This window comes from Alligator mississippiensis, chromosome 11 (genome assembly GCF_030867095.1).
Source record: "Alligator mississippiensis isolate rAllMis1 chromosome 11, rAllMis1, whole genome shotgun sequence".
NCBI classification, from domain to species: domain Eukaryota; kingdom Metazoa; phylum Chordata; order Crocodylia; family Alligatoridae; genus Alligator; species Alligator mississippiensis.
The window spans coordinates 42467445-42491043 of NC_081834.1; the positions used below are offsets into that span (position 1 = coordinate 42467445).

General features: G+C 48.4%; 1 protein-coding gene across 4 annotated transcripts in view; it reads left to right on the forward strand.

Moving 5' to 3' along the window:
* The window catches only part of LOC106737998 (protein PML-like), a 75416-nt gene extending 51817 nt beyond the window's left edge, over nucleotides 1-23599 (forward strand). The window contains exons 1-9 of one of the 4 annotated variants that reach the window (XM_059714898.1): nucleotides 6971-7289; nucleotides 9884-10356; nucleotides 11613-12193; nucleotides 15039-15251; nucleotides 16345-16382; nucleotides 17609-17858; nucleotides 18321-18379; nucleotides 19660-19819; nucleotides 20534-23599. In XM_059714898.1, coding sequence (XP_059570881.1) covers nucleotides 7239-7289; nucleotides 9884-10356; nucleotides 11613-12193; nucleotides 15039-15251; nucleotides 16345-16382; nucleotides 17609-17858; nucleotides 18321-18379; nucleotides 19660-19819; nucleotides 20534-21282 — 2574 coding nt within the window. In that variant the 5' untranslated portion in view covers nucleotides 6971-7238 and the 3' untranslated portion in view covers nucleotides 21283-23599. Of the gene's footprint in view, nucleotides 1-6970; nucleotides 7290-9883; nucleotides 10357-11612; nucleotides 12194-15035; nucleotides 15252-16344; nucleotides 16383-17608; nucleotides 17859-18320; nucleotides 18380-19659; nucleotides 19820-20533 lie in introns of those variants that run through there. The other 3 variants (XM_059714896.1, XM_059714899.1, XM_059714897.1) reach the window with 3 other exon arrangements.

Here is a 23599-nt window from a genome sequence, read left to right on the forward strand (position 1 = left end):
GATTTGGAGTCATCTTGCCTGTTTGTGTGCGTTCTGTAAAGGGGAATGTACATGTACTGAGTTGGGTACATAGACAGAAGTGTACTTAAACATCATTTGGATTAACACTCAAAATCTTTAGGGAATTTCCTTAAAGAAAAGGAAGTTTGGAAATGTGCCATCTTAGTCAGGGGGAGCACACGGCCCGACAGCGACCAGTCAGTGACCGATCTCACTGCCTGGGGGCAGACCCCCCATGGCCGATTGCGCTGACTGGAAGCGGCCGCAGCACTCTCAGAAGTGGCCACGGTGCTCCCAGAAGTGCCAGTGGCACTTCACCTGGCTACCCCACTCCCCGGCTGGCCTTGCAGGGTGGGCACTGGCACTCCCAGCTGCCCCCACCCTGTCCATCATCTAAGCAGGGAGCACAGCCTGTCAGGGGGTGCACTAGCGCTCTCAGGGGGTGCATATGCACCCCTGTGCACCCCCTGTACATCCCCACTGTTTGGAAACATTACCTCCCAAGTCTCATGTTGCTGGAATTTGAGTCTTAAAAACATCTTGTACCTGACTTGATTTTTAAGCCAAGGTTAAGATGGCCCCTCTACTTAGTCTGGAAGACCATGGCTCAAATTTAACATTTTTCTTGACAGTCTAAATTTCCCCTTAAATAATATTCTTAATCCTAGGCCTCCTCTATACATTATAAGTATTACACAATTAACTGGTTAATTGGGCAATTATCTGGAGGCCAGGTACCCCTGCAAAGTAGTTATCACAAAATAGAAAGCTCCAACCAGCTATAAAGTCAGACCTTGAACTTATAAAGTACAAACTTGAGAACAACTTTACAGCTGGTTGCTATCACGCTTTTATTTGCACATGTAGCAGGTCTCCCCTGCTGCTGAGAGCCCCGTCACCTGATGGGGCTTCCAACTGGAGGAGTACACCATGGCCAGTGAAAAACTCCCAAGCACTAGGGATCATGGCAACAGGGGGTTTCATGTACCTCTAAGCTCTAGGGATCATTTCAGCCATGATCCTTAGGCTCTGGGGGTTTCACGCACCCCTGAGCCCTAGGAATGTTGGCAGCCATGATCCCTAGGCCTTGGGGGTAAGGAAAACCCCTGGGGCCAGAAGATTGCTACATGGCTGATCGCCCTGCCCTGCAGGTGCAGAAAACCCCTGGGGCCCAAGGACTGCAGTGGTTTTCTGGCTCTGTGGGTTTCCCGCACTCCTGAGGTGGTGGATCACCTCTGTGGGGCTCTTCCATCCAGGACACTTTCCCACACCCCTGGGATAGGCAAATTGCCCCTGTGGCAGTCCTCTGGCCACAAGGGGTTTGGTGCACCCCTCTGACTGGAAGCCCCTCAACTGGGGTGCGTAGGACTCCCAGCTGGGGGAGCCTGCTTCTTGCCAGTGCAGGGCTCCCTGCACACCAGCTCCCTGCACACCAGCACACCAGCATTATGGTGCAATGCAAGATAATGTGTGATTGCATGAATCATGCATTAGATCCCATCACGCCTTTGCCTGCGTGTGTTGAGGGGGCCCAAAATACACACGTATCACGAACTGTTTATCTACAGCCATTACAAACAAGGAGGCCTGTTGGGGACTGTGAACGGGCATTACCCCGAGGGTATAGATTTGCATTGACTCGTGTGAACTGTCTACATAGCTCCAAGGAAACAAGTCTTTTTGTTCATAAAGGTCTGTTAGCGCTGGTGGGAGGTCAGTTGGATAACGATGACTAGAGAAAGGGACTGAGGAGGTGCTTCTCAGCATGCAGCCCTGACACTGCAGGGACAGTGCCCCAGGACCTCGGTGCACGTGGAAATACAGGAATGAAGAAACTCAGACATTGTGTTGAAGTTTCTCTGCCTCTTAATGCCAGTAGTCTATTTGTTGTGCCCCTGCTTCCCCTGCCACTAGTCTCTGCTAATATTGCTTTTTATAACTGGACTATTTAAAAACACAAAAGAGGGAAAACATCCAATAGTTGTTGTCAATGTACATATTTGCATCTTTTATCTATCTAGAACTTTCCACCCTGGCTATCATTGCACACAAGTCACTGAATCACTCCCAGGGACTATTTCCCACTATTAACATATATTTGTCTCTCAAGTAATAATGATGGCTTGTTCCCATTAACTTGACTGGGCTTGGATCAGGCTCCAGCCAGTGCAAGGGCAAGTTTAAAAGTGACAAGAAATATCGTATCTAGATGTAAAACTTGAAGAGGGACAAAGGGAGACAAAATACTTTGCTACCTCTGGGATATGCCTGGACTCATGGGATTAACACTCTTCCTTCACAAAACGAGTTTGATTCCACATGGTCAAGACTTAGTTTTCTATCTCCTCTACTGACACATACTTCTGATAACAGACCTCCCCCCTCCAGTGCTGGGTGGACGTGGGGTTTGGCACTGGTTCAGAGGAGGGCGACTGCGGACTTGTGCTGGTTCCTCTGCCCTGAACATGTTTCTCCCCGCTAGTGCGTCCCAGCTCTGTTCTGGTTGGGAGAGGAAAGATCTGCTTGTGTCTGGGGTACAGTTAGCTACTGAAATGGTGGAGGGAGGATGTCAAGGTAATACTGTGAAGAAGGATCACTGGTTCTAACAAAGTTTGTCATTGGTGCCATCTCTACACCGGCAATCAAATAATGACACTTCAGTAATTTGTGCTATACGATTATTTGTGTTATCAAAAGGCAAAACTGAATTGGAGTTTCAGAGTGGGGACTCTCCTTGTTTTATGATTCATGTCATGATTTTGGTCTTTTGTTTCACAGGCTGTGGGGGACTCCAGAGCCATAAGCGTGGAGAAACACATATTTCTCCTCCACAGGGATTTTACCCATGCCGGCATGTTTTTTTAAATCATACAGGGCTTTCTTACCTCCAGGGCAAGTATTGGACCTTCTCCTCAGCAGGTAAGAGCCAAGAGCTGTGGAGGAAGCTGGAATGGCCTTTAGAGGTAGGGCATTGCAAGAAATTATCTCAAATAGTTTTGAAGAAGGCATACTTAAGAAGCTAAATGATATGCATGTCTTTCTAACAAGCCTGAAAAATTCAGTGTTTCAGTTGAAACTGGGTTGAAAATGCCTCCTCAGAGCCCAGTACTTTCTCAACAAAGGAGCTCAATTAGTAAAATGGACTGTTTGGTTCTTTAGCGGAAAGGTAGGACAGCTGGAGGCAAGCAGTCCTCCAAACAGCTGAACACACTGCTGGAAAAATCATACGTTAACAAATCCAGACTGTCACTGTCCCTCTGCATAACTCTTTGCTCCATGAATCAGGCTCTGCTGGATCAGAAGAGGGATTTCACAGGGCTAAAGGCATCAAGCATCATTGTCCCTTCCTCACCCTGCACCACAGTACTCCCCCAGCTCTGTTGTTGTGGAGGGACAGCAGACCGGCAGCTTTGGTTTTCAGGGAAAACCTGGTTGAGCCAGACGAGATGTACCAGGTGCTCTTGTCTCTGGGCGCTGTTTTTGGGGACAGCTGATGTACACTGGCACCAAATCCCACACCTCAAACAGAAAACACTTTGACTTCCAAGGAATCCAAGTTTAAGTGGAGCTAGCCGTGGAGTAGTAGTACTTGATCTCGATGTTCAGACTAGTGTAGAAGTGCTCTTTATTCTGCCTTGAGTTCTGGACTGTCCTGCCCCAAAAGCCTGCTTCAAATCATTAGCACCTCTGCTGTGAAGTCACTTGTAGGATCCGGCAGTTATTTGTTGTGCCCCTGCTTCCCTTCCCCTCCAGTTCCTGAGTGAGTCACCAAGAGGAAAGAGTTTCCTTTTATTTCCTGTTCATGTGTTTTCACAATGAGATGATACAGAGAGCAGATTACAGATTAGAGCAGGAGACTGGTCATTTGAGTGGAGGATTGACAGGCAGAACTGCTGGCCTCTAATCTGGACTCTCCTACTGACTTTCTGTAACACTGAGCAAGACATAGAAACTCTTTGCTTCACTTCCCAGAGGTGCTAGGGTGGCAAGGATGTGCAGGGCCAGAACAACTCAGCTGTGTGGCTCAGTGGCCTGACTCACCTTGACCAGCTCTTCCGTGGTCCTGCGAGGTTTGGAGGACAACAGACTGACGGTGGCTCTTTCACCGTGCTTCTGCCTCCTGTCTCCTGCTTTGCCATAGACTCCTATGCTGTTCGGAAGGGCTGTGCACGCTGCCCATGGTTAGCCCAGGTATCAGCCCTGCTGTGGCTGAAATGCTGCACACCAGACTAGACCATAGCCATCCAAGGCTAAGGTTAAGATTGTTTTCTGTGGAAGCCTGCTGTTGTTTGGGGCTTGATCACTTTTTGTGTTAAAAATCCAACTCTCTTAAACTGTATTTAGGTAAAGAGACTAAAAAGGGTCAGGAAATGCAAAAAAACCTCCCTAGAGTAAAAAGAATATATCGTGTTTTAATTTCTATTTCTGTGTTGCTTTTTAAAGATATGCCTTAACTTTCTTAAGCTCTTATATTAGTATTTGAGCCTAATAATCAATTAACTAATTTAATATTAATTGCCACAGGTATGCCAGAACATGTATACTTTGTTCAGTGTGGCCAAGTTAACATTCCCAGGAAGCCATTCATATTTTTGTATCTCAGATTTTAATGGTTTAAGACTGGAGCTTAGGGTTGCACTAAAACAGGAAAAAATGGTCACTGTGTTTCATGTCCATCTCTTCTTTCCTTCCTCAAATTTTCTCAGGAGAAAGAGGTAAAAATGGGATGGAAAAAAATTCAACAAAGTGTTTATTATATAGGGCTAGCACTTTTAGTTGACCTTTAAGGCTAGGGACAGACATTACACATAAACCGGTTTTAGTGGTCAGAAACCAGTTTAAACTTGCCCTACCCTATTGCTTCCATGCTGGGATCTGGAAGGAGCCTGCCTCTTTTCTGCTCTGGTTCCCTCTGTCTTCTCCTTATATTTAAACCCCTGAAAACCAGGCACACCACATAACATACCACCTCTCTATGTGCTGGGGAATTGGCCAGATAGAAGGGGGAGGGAGCCAGCTTTTGCTGCAGGAGGAAGACGAGGAGGGAACAGTTGGATCAGGGACACGACAGGAACACTTGGCCAAAACAGGGCTAGGGCCCCAGCTGGGTCAGGGGACAGACGCAGGGAAGCCTTGTTTTATATACAGCTTTGGCTCCATAACCAAGGGAGCATTTGACCCTACTATAGGTTTCTGGTGGTCTTCCGATTGCAGAAACAGGTGTCATGATATGATGCGATACGAGATCTATGTAGCTTTTTGTAGCGAGGATATACCCAATGTGAAAACAGCGAAGCTACAAAGAGCTCTGGAGATGAGGGTCCATATCTACTGTTGGTTTAAACCACTGCTTCATGGAAATCAAAAGAGGTATGAAGATCTGGCCTCAGGGTGGTGTTGATCTTGCCACAACATGTTCCTTCAGACTATAAGCTCTTAAGGTTGGAGAATGCCATCAACTGTAACAGAGCCCAGAATCAAGAAGAGTTAATCCGTTTGACCTCAGGGCATGTTTGCAAATGTTTCATACAGTGATTTTCTATTTTGGTGCCTTGGGATCTTTCACAAAGTGCCCATGCAGCGTTAGGACTGTTAGGTGTGCAGATCTGATTTACAAGATAAACCCAGGGATTTCAAATTGGAATCCAGAGTGTTAAAATCATTCTGGTCTGTTGTGGTTTTTCTGAATTACTTACAAGAGAAGAATTGCTCTAGTATTTTTCTGTAATCAAAAGCAGAGTGAATATGAAAAACTGACATTTTCTGAAGGGGTGCCTTGAGTGTAGCAAGGGATGCCTTGAATCTAAAAAGGTTGAGAACCACTAGTTTAATAGTACTATCATACTGTACCTAGCCTAAGAGAGATTACTTCCACCTATGGGCCCTTTTCACTGCTTCTGAATGCTCATGAGATGTTTTTAAAAGAAAAAAGAACCATAACAGCATACTGGAAACATATCAAAATTATCTATAAGCCTCAACTGAAAAGACAATGGCCTCATCAATGGTTAACAGACAACAGCATAAGAAAGGTACTGAAGGTACTTGATGTAGGACAAGATTGGGAGGAGCTATCTCATGACAGATGAGAATAGAGGTGCATCATTGTACTATGCAATTCCTTATGGCTATGAGCACACAGTGGGCAGGGGCTGGCATTTTTCCCTCAATGGGTGGACCAGACTGGTGCTTAAGGCAACAATTTAACAGCGGCATTAGACAGATGGGCAAACTGTATGGGTCTTTGTCAAGCAGAGTCCTGGGGAGGGGCAGAGGTAACATTTGCAGTACTTCAGAGTGTTTCATGGGGAACCCTGCATCACTGCTGTGGCAAATGGGGAATGGCTTGTCTAATTCTCTAGAGTCACTTAGCTGATGGGCTTGAACACCTGGCCCCTTCCAAGTCTTCACAGCCAAGCTCCTGGCAGCTACAAGACCATGGCAGGGTATGTTTGCCTTTTAAGTCACCCAGAATGTGGTGAGTTTGGGGCCAGAGAAGAGCTAGCAGGAGGGGATCCAGGATCCACAGAAATAAACAGGACCATGGAAACACTTTCCTGGGAGAGCAGATTGGAGAGGAGGGAGCTGGCCCCTAGCATCCAGCCCTGCCCTACTGCATCCTTCCTGTTGCACGAAGGGGCATTAGTTTATGCCGCCTACACAAGACCCCTCACCTCATGCCCTGTCAGAGACACGTCTGAAATGTTTTGCTGTTCCACTTTAGTAAAAACATCTCTTGGGGGTTATTGCAGTTGGGGAAATTGGGAACTGGCCAAGGATGTAGTAGAGTCTGCCCACACTTGGAGCTGTCTCTGTCACCAGCCCCCAAGGGGAGCTTGTTCTGCTTCTCTACCAGGAAGACTTTCTGCCAACAGGATCTGGAGCAGAATCAGAGCAACACATTGAGCCTCTGAATGAGCCGTTCAAGATAAACAGAGATCCAGGGCTGATCCAGGCTTCCCTTGTGCTTTGAGAGGCCAGGAGGCAGAAGGAAAAATGCATGACAAGCTTTGTGTGCAGGAGGGCTGGAAGATTTCAGACTATCCTCCCCTCCCCTGCCGGATGCATCACATATGAAAATTGTGGTTGATCACCAGAGGGCAGGGCAAGAGCACAGACTCTTCTCTCTGCCTGATACCCGGAAGCAAAGCTACTTTCATTTTTGAGGAAAGAAAACTGAGCTGCAACCAAGCTCAGAAAGCATCTGGGTGCCCCAGAGGAAACTGCGAGTGCAGATCATGGATGCCACGTCCCAGGAGCCTCCGGCTGACCAGGATTCCTCAACCCCTGTAAGTTTGTCACCGTGACCGGACCTTCTGCTAGAGGCTTTTGCTTGGGGTTAAGGATCAAGCGGGTAGGTTAAATGTACAAAGATGACGGAGGGGAAAGAAGCTGCATCTGAGGCTGAACAGCTCCTAGGCCCTGGTTGCCTCATTTCCTTCTGTGGGTGGTGCTGTGGCTAGAGCATGTGCCATTACACTGGGGGTAGGGGATGTGGCAGGGCTGCCCCCTGGGCAGCAGAGATGGCTGTAGGAAGTGTGTGGGGGAAGCCAGTATGGAAGGGAGCAGGGAAGGCAGAGACAACCAGGTGGCAGGGAGGTAGTGACTGGGCAACAGCCCTGTGAACTCCCCAGCATGCAGATAGCAGCGCAGACTAGGAAATTACCTCAATGACGCCCCAGGGCCCTCTTGCGGCCTTCTTCAAAGCACTGTCGTTGAGAGGAGGGCTGGTTTGGGAACTCGCCGGGGTGTCAGAAGAACTTGGCCCCACTTCTGGGACTTGCACAGATACCAGTTGTGGTTCTGCACAAGCCATTCGGTGGATCTGGGCCTCCGTTCCCCTGGCAAACAAGAGGGCAAATGGTTCCCTACCTGATAGAGGCTCTGTGAGGATTTCATAGATTTTTATAGATTTCATAGACATTAGGGCTGAAAGTGACCTTACAAGATCATCAGCTCCAGCCCCCTGCCCAAGGATCAGGAAGTCAGCTGGGGTCAGATCACCCCAGCAAGATACACACCCAAGCATTTCTTAAAGGTATTCAGAGTAGGTGCTTGCACCACTTCTAGGGGGTCTATTCCAGACTCTGGGGACTCGGACAGTAAAAATGTTTTTCCTTATTTCTAGCCTGAAATGGTCTTCCAGCAGTTTGTGACCTTGTCTTCCTTTGGGGTACCCTGGTGAACACATGTTCTCCCAGTTCCCAGCGCACACCCTTTATATACTTACAGGCTGCCACCAAGTCCCACCTGAGCCTGCACTTCTCCAGGCTGAAGAGCCCCATTCCTCTCAGCCTCTCCTCATAAGGCCTGCTCTCTTGCCCTCTAATCATGCACGTGGCTCTCCTCTGGACTTTCTCAAGCTTCTCCACATCCTGTCTAAATTGTGGAGCCCAGAATTGGATGCAGTACTCCAGCTGCGGCCTCACCAAAGCCGAGTAAAGCAGGAGGATGTCTTCTTGGGTCTTGCTTGAGATGCATCAGAAGATGCAAGCCAGAGTTTTATTTGCTTTGCTGGCTGCAGCAATGCATTGGTGGGTCATGTTCATCTTACTGCCCTTCCCCATAATTTGGTGTCATTTGTGAACTTAGCCAGTCCGCTTCTGACACCCGAATGTAGATCATTTATGAATATATTAAAGAGTACTGATCTGAGTACTGAGCCTTGTGGGGCGCCACTGGTCACCATGCTCCATGTTGACTCAATTCCATCAACTATCACTTTCTGGGTCTGACCACAGAAACAGTTCCTCAGCCATCGGACTGTAAAATTCTTGAGGCTTCAGTCACCCAATTTTACCATGAGGACATCATGGGAGACCAAGTCAAAGGCTTTTTTGAAATCTAAATATATGACATCAACCTCTTCTCCTTTGAATCAGTCAGTGCCTGTGACCTACTTGGATGCTGCAGTAATGGGGGGGGGTGTTGAAGTTCTTTAGGGAGATGGCCTGAGGCTGGGTGCAATAGGGCTTTCAGCTTGGAGTCACCCCTCAAAGCCCCCTGTGAGTAAAGAGGCAGTATGATGCAGAGATGAAGAAAGGGGCATGTGCACTGTGGATGGGATGAAGACTGGAGGAGGTAGCTGATGTGAAACAGCTTAAAGGAGAAACAATGTGGTGAGCAGGCAGCTAGGGCAGAGGGAGAGGGGAAGTGTAGATGGGAAGGGCTCTGGTTGTGTCAACATATGCATTTGGGCTAATATGCATTTTAGGTTAATGTGCATTAAAGCAATTTAGGCTCGCATCTGCACATGCACGCATTGAAGTGCATCAATGTTGTGTGCACAGACTGACATGGGACTAAAGTTAGTTCCACTTCAGTCCATACACAGCATTAATGTGCCTTAATGCATCTACATGTGCATTAATGCACTTATAGCTCTTCATGCCTAAATTTGATACCTGCTTTTGCACATATCAAATTTAGGCATGAATAGCCTAAAAATGGCAATTTTTTAAGGTGCATCAAGGGCCTTCACATGTATATATGCACCTTTAATGCACCTTAAATTGGGCTAAAGCGCTTTAAATCAGCATGTGTAGACATGCCCTCTGTGTCCTACACCCTCATGGCTGTGCCCAGCCAGTAGTCTGCTCCATCATGCTCTTTACATGCCTCTACCTCCCAAGCAGTGGTGGGAAGGACTAGCTACAGACTCTCACAACCAGGGTTTCCCTCAGCCATTGGACTCCCCAGTCAAGCTAGCTTTGCCTTGCTACATTGGATCTTTCCAGATGTCTCTATTGCTTGGTATCCATCAAATGACCTTCTAGCAGCACTAGTAACACCTCTTTCTCCCTGCCCAATGGTCATCTCCCATTGGGATAATATCATAGTATGATTAATGCCAGGTATCTCTATCCCTTTCTTCTCCTTAAAGGTGGTGGAGGAAGAGTTCCAGTTTCTGCTCTGTGATGGATGCCGGAATGAATCCAGGGAGCTCAAGCTCCTTTCCTGCCTTCACACCTTATGCATTGACTGTCTGCAAGAGAACAAGCCCATTGACCAGTGCCCCATCTGCCGGGTTCCTATCTTGCAACCTGGTGGGATCCCAAACCAGGACAACCTGCTGTACACCAGTCTGCAGTCCCAGATGAAAACCTACCAGAAAATAGTCATGGGCATAGGCTTAGGGTGTGGCAACTGCAAAACAGAGGGGGAGTTCTGGTGCTCAGACTGTGAGGAATTTATGTGTCTCACATGCTTTAAGTTGCATCAGAAGTTCCTGAAGTTGGAGAGCCATGAGGCCAGGAATGTGAAGGAACTTCAGGCTGGGTCTCTCAGGGAGTTTCTTGAGGGTGTCCGGAAGCCCTGTAACTTGTTCTGCACTACACATAAGACCCAGATTGCTTGGTAATGTTTCCAACCCGGGATATTTTTTCTCAAGTCATACGTGGCAGGAATAGTTACAACATGCCCTGCTGTGGCAGAGCACAGGTTGTGCCTACCACTTTAAGAGGACTGAGCAGGCTGTGGAGCAGCCAGCAGGTACAAGGAAGCCTAATTAGGCAGTCACATGACTGCAAGCAGGCACCCTGGGTATAAGACCAGACCCTGAGGAACAGAGCTGGCAGTTACAATTGGGAGCTGAAGGGTGGACATCTGGCTGGAGCTGCTGCTCCCAGAACACCTGGTGGTCAGGGTAGGGGCTATGGGGATGGAGAAGGGTCCTGGTGCTGGGGAATGACTTAAAACTACACCCTACTCAGGCTGGATGGTGTGGTGGGGCTGCCTGTGGCAGGATGGTCTCCAGGAAATGCTACACCATTGCCTTCCCAGTGAAAGGTGAGGATGGGGCGCTGGATAACCTCAGCTCCCATGACCTGGTGGGTTACCCTGTAGAGGGAAAGGGGAGGGGTCCAAGCACATTATCAGACACCTGAGGCCAAAGGGGTGTAAGGCCTAGTAGCCCCAGTGAGGGGGCAGTATAGAATCTCCCAACCCAGACCCCATGACTATGGAGCTTGGGCTGGGAGATATGGATCTCCTAGCCCCCACTCTCCGATGGGAATTGTGAATTGGTGGCTGGGAGATCCATGCTGCCGGGACAGGGGGACATTGTCTTCACCCAGACTCTGGAGGTGGAGCCCACCCAAGCTGCAGGCAGCTCCCGGTAACAGTGAACAATCTCCCACCCCCTGCCTGGCTGACCAGGAGCACATTTGCTCCCAGTCGGCCATCTACTGGACTGTGCAGTAAGTAATCAGGAGTAAATTTGCTACTTGTTTGTACAGGTAGCAAATTTACTCATGATTTGAGCAAAGTACTGCACAGTAAGCATCTGCATATGTAGACAGTGATGCTTTTTGCACAGTAATTATCTCGAATCTTCAGTAAAGCATCTCGTGTAGATGAACCCAGTGGGTAGGAGTTTGAGGGAGGTAACGTGGGTCTCTAAATGCATAGTCTGTTGAAGCCCAGCCTGGTTGAGCATCCCAAGTTACCCACAGTCTGGTATGTTGGTATTCCCACTAGGTCTTTATTGTCCATTCCCCCTCCCCACTTCTTCCATGAATTGGCTATGGGAAGGGTGTCTTGAGACCACCAACAACATGGAGGAACCAAATCCAAATCCAAATGAGTGTTCTAAACTGTGCTTTTTTCCACAGCATCTACTGCAGCATCTGTTGCAAGCCAAAGTGCCTCATCTGTGCCCTCCTGGATAGTGAACATAGGGGTCAGTGTTGTGATATCAAGGCGGAGATCCTGCGGAGGCAGGAGGAGCTGTGGAGCATGACTGAAGAGCTGAAGCAGAAAAAGAGCCACTATGAAAGTGCCTGCAACAACCTCCATGACAAAGAAAAACAACTGAACCAGGTGTGGAAGGAAACTCGGGAGCTGATCCTTAAGAAGGTAGAGGAGATGGTCAAGCTGATCCAGGAGAAGGGGGAGGAGCTGTTGAAGAGGGCAGAGAGGCAGCACCATGAGGAGCACCAGGACCTGAAGGGGAAGATGCAACACTTGAGAGCCATGTTCATGAGGATGGAGGCTGCTGAGCAGCTCGTGGAGAAGATGCACCTCTATGCATCGGACCAGGTGGTGATGGACATGCACCCCTTCATCAAGCGTTCCTTGGTGGAACTCCAGAAACAGCCACCCCTGACAATGGCATCTGATGTCCAGATTGGAGACTTCTCTGAGTGCAAAACCCAACTCGAGGCCCTCGTTGAACAAGTGATGGGGGACCATGGTAACTAGCTTCCTTTGACATGCCAATAGGCCTCGGAGGTGTTTGTGGTGGACATGGTACCATAATTACCCCTGAGTACTGTCGTGATGGGATAGAGTGAGTCTGTAGACTCCATTGCTATATGATGGGGCTGTAGCATAATTATCCAGCTACATATATTATATTGGAAGAGGGGTGGAGAACACTGTCCAAGATATGGACTGTGATTGTGCACGTGCAAGGACCTTCAGCAAGGGGATAGAAAACTTCTAGAATACAGAGTAATTCAAGGGCTGCTTGGACCATGGGGTGGCAGGTGGACAAATCCATTGAATAGAAGATGAGCATCAATCCTGCAGACTCTTAGGGAAATTTTTCTAGCCTGGGCTGTGCAGGAACTCTGACTACATGAGTGTAATTGTTCCTTCTGGCATTATATTATCTTTCCTAATGATCACTTCCTGTTATCCAAAATGTATGATTTGGTCTGCTTGCGGTGCACATTCTCCAGAATAGGCTGAATGGCAAATAAATTATTCATATTAGGGGTGTGCAAAACAGGCCCTATTTGATTCAGATTTGGATTCAACCTGAGTCAGGGACAGTAATTCTATTTGTTGATTCGGATCACTCCTTGATTCGATTCAGCCGAATCCAAATCCAAAGATTCGATACTGATTCAGAGAATCAGTGATTTGGACATAGACACAGTTTTAAATGTTTTTTCTACATACGTTGAGGTAGCAGCGCGTCTTGTGAATGCTGCGATGCTGGTGTGCATGGAGCACATCCCACAGGGGCGTGGCGGGGGGGGGGGCGCTGTTTGGCAGGGAACCCAGAAGTGGACTGGGAATACTTCCTGTCCACTTCTGGGTATGACAGGGAGTGTGCTGCCCGCCCCCCCCCCCACACACACACCTCCCCAGCTCTGCAATCGGCCACGGGGGACCCCAGATGCCCCCCCTCCGACCCAGGAGGCACCGTTGCCAAGCTGGAAGGGTTTAGGGGGTCCCCCAGCACGCTTCCCAGTGGACCTAGAAGTGGACCAGAAGTATGTCTGGTCCACTTCCGGGTCTGCTGCTGAGCGCGCTGGGGAACCCCCTGTGCTTCTGTGGGACACTTCATGAGCCCCAGCATTGCAGCATTCATGAGCCACCCAGTATCTAGAGGGATGTAGAAAAAACATTTTAAGCTGTGTCTATGTCCGAATCGCCGAATCTTTCTAAATTGATTCAGAGAAATTAAAGGATCCTCTGATTTGATTCTAATTCAAAGATATGACCACCGAACCAGGCTGAATCTCCACCGAATCGAATCAGGGACCAAAGCTTCGTACAACCCTAATTCATATATAATTCCTCCAAAACAAATGTTGAGTTCTGTTCACTGAGCAGTGGGAGTTCATTAGCCATGTGCATTTGGAAAAATGTGAGGTGCCCATGAAAATACTTGTGAATTCTTATTGGTCCTGAACTTCCAGCATAACATTTAGTTGTCTGAAAAACAGACCTGTATAATGGATGATTTCTTATTAGTGATCTTCCTTATTCCAGAAGTGTTTTACTTATCCAATCAGGAAATGTGCCTCAGGTAACCAATCATATGATAGTGAAGGATCTATGATCTAAAAGTAGGGTTGAAGTGTTGTTGTACTTGTGATGGGCCAGGAAATACGTAAGAAGCCAGGGCTTTTTGGGTGACTTCTTTTGTTGGATCAACTGTGTAGTTGAGGGAGATGTTAGACAAGCTTTTGGGCACAAATGGCCTTTCTTGGGTCTGCAGCCCAAAGACACTACTAGTTGTGGAATGACTTGCTAATCCAAAAAGGGCTAAATCAAATTTTCAGACATGGATGCTCTCCTTTGGCTATTCTGAATCTAATGCTCAGTGTAAAATAAACACTTGGTATTGCCCATTGGGACAGAGTTTTGGCTCCCTCCCCAGGGGAGCACAAAACTCACAGGTATATTTATTACAGACTGCTTCCTTTGTGCCTCAACCCTGGATAACATGAGTGCGATAGAGCCCCAACTTGAATGTTAGCCCCAGCTGTAGCAGGAGTTAGCTCAGTCTTCAGTGTGCAGGCTAAGAGGGCAGCTATCCCAAGTGCACAGGGAAAAGGGTGCCTCCAAAATGGCCAGAAAGTAGTAGCCACCTCTGGAGTGTTTCCCTGTAAGATGTGTCTAGTGTGGGAGAAGCATACCTGCTCACTTTGTTGGAAGGGAAGTTAGAGAGATGTGAGAGTGCAACATACTTGTGTATGTGACACATGGGCAGCCCTACCACAAGGAAGAACCAGCCCTGGTCATGTGCATGATGAGGTCTCAGAGCAGTGGCCCCATGAGAATTCGATGTTGGTTTCTGAGTGAGAACAAAGGAGTGCAGCTATGCAGCAGGAAGTACTGGGGCAGATGCTCACCATCCCTGCAATAAATACACAGCTCTTGAGACAGCTGGTTGGGGAGTGTAGGGTCCCTGTGTAACCACCCAGGATGTGACCCTGCTGAAGGGAATTCTTTTCGAGACCGTGATGGGCATGGGGATGCTGGGCACCAGTGGCATAGCCTGCAGCTTTAGAGCCTTGTTCCTCATGTTGCGTTTGTGTCCCTCACTGCTTAGGAGATACCATCAAAGACGGCCTGCCTCTGGTGTAATCATCTGAAGGTGACTACACAATGTGCCTAGGGTTTCCCAGTGGGACTCTCCATGCCCTCCCTACCTCAACCCTATCTCCACATTCCCACCACTTTGGCAAGCAGACACCTGGGCATACTATGCTCCTCCATGTCTAACTAAATGGATCAGGTGGCACATCATGTGCACCTCCTCAGCTCCTGATTCTCCCTCTTGTGTCCCCTTCCAGCAGGTCCATCTACTGAGTCCCAACAAGATGGGAACACACTGGTGTTCAGCCTGGAGTGTCTGTATGCTCCAGAATCTCCTCCACAGCATACCCATCTCCCTGTTGATAGCAATGAAGAAGGACTGCTTGCCCCTCAGGACACCTCACACCATCTCCTCTCTCCAGCTATGCTCCCTACATCAGGCACTAGGGATATTGGAGGAGATGCTGATCCAGGTAGGGCATATGGTAGTGCTCTAGCCCAGTCAACCCTGAACTCAGGTATGGTGCAAATCCTTAGGGAAAAGGTATTTCACCAACTGTTGAGGGGGAAGACATGGTGATCCAGGGAGGCACCTGGGACATGGTTGTCTCCACGCAGGATCATTTTGCTGACCAGGCCAGGATGAATGCATAGTAGGCAGAGTACTTCCTAGTGTGAGGCACCAGCAACTCTTGGTCCCTCCTTAACTACAAGGACCAGTTCATAAGTGGGTAAAATATGGCCTGTGGGCCATTTGCATCCCACCAAGGGATTCTATCTGGCCCACAGTGGGTCCCTTGGCCCCGCCTGACCTAGGTGTGGGGGCAGCCCGGGCCATGGTGTGTGCTGCCAGTTCTGCTGCCCCTGTGTGTGTGGCAGGGCTGGGGCAGTGCATATGGTGGGGCTGAGGCAGTGTGGCAGCTGGATTCAGCTTCCCAGGAGCCCTAGCAGCAGCAGCTCCTTCCAGCTGCCACAGCCAGTAGTGACACCGCTGCTGGATCCGGCCCCACTGCCCAGACACCCTGGGCCATCCATCCCACAACTATTGCCAGGGGCACTAGACGGAGTGGGTGGGCAGGCGGGTAGGGTCTCTTTGGAGACTGGCTGACCTCCTGGTGGGCAGGGTGTGCTTGGCCGGGTAGATACGACAGGACTACGGGTGGGCCAGGAGCAGTGTCCAGGAAAAGGGTGGGCAGGTGGGGATTGGGGCCAAGGCTGGGATCATGGGGCAGTCATGGTACAGGGCCAGGGCCTGAAGAGGAGCTGGGATCTGCTCCCCACACGCCTTGCCTGTGGAACCGGTGGGCTCACCAGAACTCCTTAAGTGGCTCTCCAGCCCCCCAAAATTGCCCACCCCTTCTTTATGGAGTGTGACAGGGAAGGCTTAGTCCTCCATGTCTTTTCACTGCTCTGTGACCAGTCTCTCCATCTGACTCCTCTTTCAAAGAGTCTTGAGATCTAGTAGGAAAGGACTGATGTAAGAGCAGGGTGTTGTTATGAGACAGCTGCTGTTGTTCCCAGTCTTTCAACCCATTTATCACCAATGTCTTTTTTTGCCTTTTCTAGAAGTGTCCCCTATGAGCTCTCCAGAGATTTCCAATGAGGTGAGGCTTGCTTTTGTACTGGGGGTATCATGGGCATCCCAAAATAGTGTGTGAAGGTGGGCGAGGGATGCAACTTTCCTGGCGCTTCTGGCGGGAATTCAAGGCCAGATGCCAACAAGAATGATTTGCTGGAAGGGACATCTAAATGGTTTATACATTTTACTAGATCTGTCTTATTTGAATGCAGATGATTTTAATACGTGGCCCCCTTCGGCTCCTCAGCCATCCTTTTCCCAGTCACTTGAGCTTAGATCTTGCAACCATTCTTTTTGCTGGTGGGCACTTGAGCCAGTGGGCCTACTCATGTGAGTGAGAGCTTCCCAGCATGAGGCAGGGTACCAGAGCCTTGCCTTCATGACCAACCAATCTATCCCTAACCCTGCCATCAAGTTCAGATGTAGGAACATCACTGAGAAATAGGGACATATGGGCAATATATATGTCATAGGCTACCATCAGCACAGTGTAGAGATTCATGAGCGGTTCTCCATTAGGTTGACCTCCCACAACCTGCCAAGTGGAGACCCATAAACTTTAATTATGCTTGATAGGTTGACTCATAGAAAAAGTGAGCACCAAGAGGCAGAACTTGGCTGTACATTGGCTTCATACAAGCAGATGGCATCTAGTCACCGTTACCACAGAGGCCACCCAGCTAAACAGGGAGGCTCGTCTGGGCAGGGCACAAAGAAGCATAGGAAGCCAGCTGTAGGACTGCTGAAATACAGATGCACCCACACAAATACCACAGCCAGGTCCCATATAGAAATAATTCTGATTTGAGCAGCAATATGATCTCCTGGGCAATTTGCCACTTACACTGGAGTAAGAAGTCACACCATGTGTCTGCAAATCTTGATATTCTGGTGCAACTACATCCACACTGCTGTAAGTAGCTGGTGAAGACAAGCCCTGACTATGCAGAGGGTATGATTCCATGCTGCATCCTTCTGTGCTTGGTGGAGGCCAATGGAGCAACACCAGTTCACTGTGCACCTAGGGTTTTGTCCAGGAGCAGAGAACATCTGCACCTGACTGTCTGTCTGGCTGTCTATTCCAGCCCAGTCCTCAAATTGGAATATATCACTACATTTTTTCTTTTGTGTCTCCAACTGTGGAAAATACCTATTATTATCCATCCACAAAGATCTGGTCCCACATCCCCTGCTGATGTTATTCTCAGGAAGAACACTATGAGCTTTTAATGGTCCACTTTCATTGCTCAGGCCCATTTCTCATCTTCCATCACAAAGAGGAAAGGAGGACAAGACACAGAAATCCCATCATCCCCTGCAAAGTTTATTAAGACTGAAGCAGATGATGGCAAATGGGAAAAATGGGCCAGAGAGCCCAACCTGGAACAACCAGGGACCAGTTCCTCAACAGGAAATGGATCTGGCTGGATGGCTAACAGTGCTGGTGCAGTGAAGGAAGCTGACTTGACAGAACCCCTGGAAAATAACATCCCTCAAGAAGGTAAGCAGAGATTGCCAGGGTCTTGCAAGGGTTTCAAACGGCAGTTCTGTAGCAATAGAGCTACAAGGGGATTCCTGAACTAGATGTGGACTCAGTGACACATACATCTGGTAGGAAATTCAGTGACTGTTCTGATTTTGTAAAGGGGCAGATGCTCCATAATGTGTGACTTTGTTCAAAAAGGGAACAAAATATGGTTCGGTTAAGATATTTTTTTTGCCATTTGAAACTTATAGATGAAATTCTGTGCTTTTTCAATTTTGCAATAGTAAAAGATACCAGGGTATGTATATACAGACAGGTCAACAAGATGTAAGCAACAGTGTGAATATACAGCTTGTCAGCTGTGTACATGAACTTACCCTATGGTGAATGCAAGGAGGCTTGCTCCAGGTTCACTGATGGGGTGCCCATGCCCTCTAGCACAAGCCAGACCCTGATGTGTCTTTTTCTGTACTGCAGTTACTCTCATTAGCATTTTGGAGAGTTCTGAAGAGGATGACAGTGATGAAGAGTCAATGGTGAGTGTGCTCGAATGCTGTAACAGGATGATAAGATGTTTTCAGGACCCAGAAGGGGCTGCTAGGTCTGCTTGGCAATGAGGTGCAGGGAGGGGGAATTGGGTCTCTGGACTGATCTCCATCTGGGAGCATTTAAAAGGGGCCTCAGCTGAGAGAGTGAGAGACTTCAGAAGTGTATTGTTTCAGGGAGAAGCTGGAGAAAAATTGAGGCCTGAACTTAAGGGGCAAAGGCATTTTATTTTGTGTCCTTTGTTGAGGGGAGAACATAAGAACAGCCACTTACTGGGTCAGACCCTAGGTCTCTCTTTTACCAGTTGCCTGTGTCAGAGCAGCAGAGAGTGAATGCTTAAAAGGAGAGTGAACTTGTGTATGACCAAGGTTTTTCTCTCTATTCCTCTTTTGCTTGCAGCCTCCAGGATTTAAGGTCTAGGACATTTTGATTCAGAGGTTGTGCCCCTGACTCCCATGATTAATAGCTACTGATGCACCTTTCCTCCAAGAATCTGTCCAATCCCTTGTCGAATCTGGCTAAACTGTCAGCATCCACAGTATCAGTTGGCAATGAGTTCCACACTTTAATTACACACTGTGTAAAAAACAACTTCCTTTTGTTAGGAGGACAAACAAATTTCTCACCAATTTATTGGGAAAGAACTATAGTTTGGCTCAGTTTACTGCATCACAAAGATAGGATCACATGGACTGTGGCAGTGCAATTTAGCAACACGTAGAGCCGAGTACAGCACTAGTGAGGACACTGTTCCGTGGGTGTAGCTTTGTAGTATGGAAGCTCATGCCTATGTGAGGCAGACCCAGGGCTTAGACCTCAGATATAAATCACCCAAGTTAACCTTTGGGTGAGGACTTCCTTGGAATTGAGTTTGGCAACTAACTGCCATTGTCTGGTGGTTATATTTATCCCTCCTTGTGGGACCTGAGATATCTGATGACTCTTTAGCCACACAATACCCCTATACAGTTGTCCATTGTGCAGATGGGCAAATGAGACAGGGTGGTTGAAAGTCACAAAGGACATCTGTGGCAGGACAGAGACAGTTCTCCAGTGGCTGCTACTACCACTGTACTCAACTGAAGCATCCTTCCTTTCTCACCCACTCGCATCCCTTGAGGTGGTCACTCTAGGTCTTTACTGAAACACCCAGGTAGGGCCACCTGAAGTAATCTTGGACAGCCCCAGATATCTTGCTCCTATTTCAGTGATACCACATCTGGTTTCCAGATCTGTTACCCTGGCATCATATAGCCTTTTCCTTTTCCAGAGCTCTAGTCTACCAGATGACACCAGCAATATCTCTTATAAAAGCCATGAGGGGGATCTCCCAGTCATTCTCGATGACCTTCTACCTGAAGAGTTTGACACAAGACAAGGATCACTGCTGTTCTTTGACCTGAAGCTCCTACGTAAGATCCCAGGAGCTGGTAACTACTTTTGGCAAAGGGAAATGTGTATCCCGATCACAAATCCATGTTGGCTAGATCTCAGCATTTAGCTGGAGTCCTGTGTTGAGTGTGGGAATTTCCACAGATAGCCCCCTGCTTACACAGAATGGACAGTCCTGTGAAGGTGCCAACTCTTCCTTTGACAAAGCCAGGTAGCTCAGTTGTTAGGTAGAGCAAGAAGAACTGGGGGAACATGAATATATTCCTTTAAGTTTATTCAACCTGCCTGGCAGCCTGTAGGCTACCAGTGCATGTTCCCCAGGACCATGCAGGGTTGTGGATCTATGATCCCAAGATGTCTTAGAGAGACCATTCACTTTCTGAAGTGATATGTATGAGTGAACTAATGCCTGCTTTTCAAGCACCTCAGGTGCTTGAGTATCAGCATACTTTGCACACTCAGGGATTCTGGTATGAAATATGGAAGGGGGAAGCTTTGGTTGAACTTTGGAGGCATAGGGACATGCAGTAGGTAGTGTACATGGGAAGGATTAGTTAAAAGACCCATGAATAATTCAGGCTAGGCTCAGATGTCTGAAACGGATGGGGTGCTTGGGTGAAGGCAAGGGGTAGACAGATGGTGGTACAGATCATCAGCTTCCCCTGACTTGTAGCTTATTTAAGTTCATAGAGATTCCCTGCTCAGGATCTTACTCTGTGTTTTATTGTTCTTCTGTCTTTAATCCCCAACAGGTAGTGAAATCACTCAGCTGGCTGTGATAGATGGAAGCAAGAAGTTTATCATCTTGATTCAACCACTGAAATCTTTGCCTGACATGATTGAAAAAGGGCTCATCTATGAAACTGGCATGAAGCCCTTTTTCAGCCACCTGCGCACTGTCCACAAGCCCATCCTTGTGGGATTTGCCCTCTGGTCACTAAGCTTCCCCATCCTGTTTAAAGCCCTGGATACTCTTGGCATGGGAAGGGAATTCCGTGAGACTGTCTTTGGCTTCTTGGATGTTTTGCCCTTGATTAAAGAGAAGATCCCCAAAGCTGGGAGTTACCACCTAAAACACCTGGCTAGCAATTACCTCTGGAAACAGTTAAATGAGCTCAGTGCCTTGGAGGCTGCTGAGGCTGTAAAGGACCTGTGCACCGTCCTAGAGATTGATCCAGTGCAGGAACCAAGGTCTGTGCTCAGCTACTCCAGCCTTGAATGCTATGCTTCACTTCAACCCTTGATAAAAGAGAAACTGCTCACGAAGCCTTCCTCACAGACACTGGCCAGGCACAATATCAGCCTTTCTGTGCTGTCTTCTGTATACCGGAAGGATCCAGTGAGAGGTCTGCAGAACCTGTGCAGGTTCCTTAATTATAGGTGGCAAAATGCAGGTAAGATCAGAAACCTGAGTAAGATCAGAGTCTATTTCCAAAGACAGGACCAGTCAGCTGGTCATCAAGAAACCACAGCACCAGTAAAGTGTGAACAGGACAATTGAGTGTCATCTACAATTGACAGGTATATCTATCAAAGTCTACAATGAATGGGCACTGTGTCCTGGAGCCAAACTCTGGAAGTGCTCAGGAAGTTCAAATCCTAGGTTTCCCATTTGGCCCATTATTAAGATTGGGGCATCACAGGGTACCGTGTCAAGGTTGGCCATAAAACCCCTGGAGACCAAAAAATGTTTCCTTTACCCTGATCTATGGGCAGTCCATTGTGCCCTTGCCTGCAAAACCTTGAGGTTAATTGTTATTAAAACGTTGAAAGCTGCCCTGGTCTTATTCTAATGACTAGCAGGTTTGTGTTCAAGGCCTTATAGGCCTTTCATGTAACCCCTCCCTGGGCTGCCAGGCCTCTCTGGTTTCTCCCCTTCCTTTTTTGTTAGGGTATGGACCCTTAGCCTTTCCCCTCCACAGGGTAACCCAAAAGTCAGTGGGAGCTGAGGCTTTGGACACCCCTTGCTTAACTTTCCCTGAGGGGGTCTATGAGTGGGATGTCATGCAGGCTGTCCTGCCACAGGCAGCTGCACCATGCTAACCAGTCCCAGTTGGGTGCCGTTTCAGGTCTTACCCAGGAGAACTCTCTAGGCCATCTGGATCTAACTCCTGGTCCATCCTGGGACCCCCCTGATGTCAGCCTCTCTTGGCATACAGCCCCCCATTCTTTGCCCCTCTTGGCATACAGACTTCTGGGCCCCTGGGACTAGCTTGATCTCACCTCCAGGCCCCCTGGCCCTGACACCCTCTTTCTCAAACCCCTTTTCCTCAAACCCTTCAACTCAAATGGCACTGCTCTAGTCATCTTCATCCCGGGTCAAATGGCTTTTGACCCTTTCCTCTCTGGCTGTGGCCATGCATGGAACTTTGGCCCACTCTGACCTCCCCCCACTCTGACAGTCTCTGCAATGGTCTATATCAACCTTTTGACCCTTCTTGGGCCTGGCCCTGCATGGACCAGTTGAGATTTTGAGGGTCATTTCTCCAGCTGTCAGCCCTCTCACCTATGGGTCCACCCTCTCAGGCCCCTCCATAGATCTCTCATGCTCAGCCTCTCTGTCTGGGGCTTACCCAGACCCCTTTATAGGTCCACTACCCACAGCCCCTCTCTCTGGGTTCACCCAGACCTGTCAATAGACCCCCAGACACTCAACCCCTCTCACTGGGTCTTCAGGAGCCTCCTCTACCCCCAGAACTCCTTCCCAAAGCCCAAGACTTTTCTCTTCTCTCCTTGATGGCATTCAGGAGTTGCAGCCTTCCTGCTGGACAATTTTCCCTGACTAGGTGCCAGGATCTTACTGCCCACTTCAGTTAGGGTCTGGGTTATTTGAGCCCTTCTCCCTGCTTCCCAGATGGGACCAGGGACCTGAGGATCCAAGTCCTTCTGAGAAGGTCTGAACACCTAGCTGGTGCCTCTGCATGTGAATCAAGATCCCTGGAGGCAGAGGTAATAGGGGAAGGCTCTTGCCCATTGCTTGCATACTGGGATCTGGAGGTAGCCTGACCCTTTTATGCTGTGGTTCCATCAGTCTTCTCCTTATATTTAAACCTCTGAAAACCAGGCACACCACACAACATACCACCTCTCTATGGGCTGGGGAATTGGCCAGATGGAAGGGGGAGGGAGCCAGCTTTTGCTGCAGGAGGAAGACGAGGAGGGAACAGTTGGACCAGGGACACGGCAGGAACACCTGGCCAAAACAGGGCTCGGGCCCCAGCTGGGTCAGGGGACAGAGGCTGGGAGACCTTATTTTATGCACAGCTCTGGCTCCATAACCAAAGAAGCATTTGACTCTTTAGTAACCTGCTGTTTGCAATAATTATAGCAACAGATGGCATCTGATGACAAAGAGTGTCTCTGTACTCCATGGGGATGCTCCTGTCTTTGCAAGATGGGAAAGGCAGAGGAGTGAGCTGGAAATGGTGTTGGAGGATGGCTTCCATATTGCAGGGTGGGGTGGGGCAGGCCTCAAAGAAGAGAGACCCCTCTCCCTGCCTCCATACTTAGATTTGCTGTAACCTCTATGGAATAATGGCATGGACCTTCTGGAACAAGCTAAGCCTGTCATGTCTTTCACTGGTCCCTGTTAGCAATCTGAATAATGCGGAGCCAGAATCCTCATCCTACTGTTGCACAAGGACATGAGAGTGGAAGAGCACTGTGGAATCACATACAACAGCATCTTCTGCTGTGAATATGGACAATAAATTCCTTGAAAGAGAATTTCCATCTCTTCTCCATCACTCACTAGTATTTGTAAAGGGCCATATATTTCTACTATATTATGTGAGAAATAAAAGAAATTAATAATTTGA